Source organism: Cyprinodon variegatus, unplaced genomic scaffold (genome assembly GCF_000732505.1).
Source record: "Cyprinodon variegatus isolate N-32 unplaced genomic scaffold, C_variegatus-1.0 Scaffold1063, whole genome shotgun sequence".
Classification (NCBI taxonomy): domain Eukaryota; kingdom Metazoa; phylum Chordata; class Actinopteri; order Cyprinodontiformes; family Cyprinodontidae; genus Cyprinodon; species Cyprinodon variegatus.
Window position 1 is genome coordinate 203,987 of NW_015151516.1, and position 1,652 is coordinate 205,638.

Sequence of the window (1,652 nt, forward strand, 5' to 3'; positions counted from 1 at the left end):
ATTCTATGGTGCTGAGTTTTTAAACTGCTTTATTAGCCTGTAGCATGAAGCTGCTTTATTAGGCTGCAACATCTTACTATCTAATGAGATCAACATAAAATAACTTTTACTTTGCTTTATTTAGGCTCAGAGTGACTCTGGATATGAATATATGTTATAAAATCTTCTGTTTATAAATCTTTCTGTTCACATTTAGCTGTTTAAACTCAGCTACTCAGCAGTTAAACCAAGCTTTGAACCTGCTCTGTGTTTCCAGTCAACGGTTCCAGTTTGGGTCCCCAGCAGATCAAGACCTTCTGGCCAAATGTGACGAGTTTCACTCTCCGCCTGCCGGAGCGATCGGCGCGCTACAAGTTCAGCCTGTCGGCGCTCACCAAGGTGGGAGCAGGAGAGGTCTATGCTGAAGAATCGCCACACTTTACCAACGAAGGTGAGGAACGTTTAAGGACTTCTGCTCATTTTCTCCAGTTGATCATTCTGATGAGTTTTCCTGATTAGGAGGAGAAAAGGAAAGAAATAAGATTCTAGATCAGCTCCTTTGGCCTGAGAAAAGCAGCAGGACTTTTTCCAGAATATGTAGTTTCCATTATTTGTCATTGGTAAACATTCAGAAATACATACAATAAAGCCAAATTTTAACCTCCTGCAGATTTAGCTTTGAACTTATTGTCATTGAATCAAGAGGTTTTTTTCTCTCAGAAAAATACAGAATAATATGTCTTTATTTGTATTTCATCCAAGATACAATGTCAAAAAGTAATTATAGCTTCTAAATAATCAATTGAGACTTCCCCTTCTTACGAAGCTTGTTTTTTCACTGGTTTTTCAATGATTTTCTGACTCATCAGTAGGTTTGGAAGCCCTCTTTGCCATCACCCTAATTATGTACAGTAGAAAGCTGAAGTCTATAAACTTTCCAGTCTTACTGACCTAAAGGAAGTTCAGTGAAAAGTCTAAAGTTCTTACAGCTGCGCAATACTTCATGTTTTTAGCCTCAAACCTCCTTCTACAAGCTGTAAAATCATGCTTACATCTTCCTTGCTGTTAAGCGTTCCTATTGCCTCCATATTGGCCTGACGAAACGTCCTGCCTCATGTTGATGATCTGAATGTGTTGTGAATTATTCTGTGATTTGATGTTGTTATTTTTTGGGCTTTAGCATAACTTCATGCATGCTTCAGTCATCGACCCATGTTTGCTTCCAAAAAGCGTAGAAAAACAAGAACAATTGGACTTTATTCTGCTTGGACTCGTTGGGCCTAGTGTTGCAGTGTTGATGAGAGCCAAACAGAAGGTTCTGACCTGTTTGGGTTCTTCTCTGTAACCTGAGGCGCCAGCTCTAATATATGCAGCAGACAGCTTTGTACCCCTGGGCCCTGATGATGACTCTTCTACTTCATTCCCTTTGACCTGGTTATCCTACTCATTTCTGAGCCGGTGGCATTCTACCTTCTACCTTTGGAGATGAAAAACTCTCATAGAAGAAGAAGGCAAATAGAAGAAATACATTCAGTCAAGATTAAAGGAGCCAAGGTCCAGCCAGGGACCAGCCAAGGTCCAGCAAAGACCAGCCAAAGACCAGCCAAGGACCAGCCAAGAACCAGCCAGGGACCAGCCAAGGACCAGCCAGGGACCAGCCAAGGACCAGCCAG

General features: G+C 41.5%; 1 protein-coding gene across 1 annotated transcript in view; it reads left to right on the top strand.

Moving 5' to 3' along the window:
- Positions 1 to 1,652, top strand: part of LOC107101175 (neurofascin-like) — a 129,125-nt gene that overhangs the window by 81,576 nt on the left and 45,897 nt on the right. Inside the window, exon 24 of the mRNA XM_015399976.1 lies at positions 257 to 430. Coding sequence (XP_015255462.1) covers positions 257 to 430 — 174 coding nt within the window. The remainder of the gene's footprint in view (positions 1 to 256; positions 431 to 1,652) is intronic.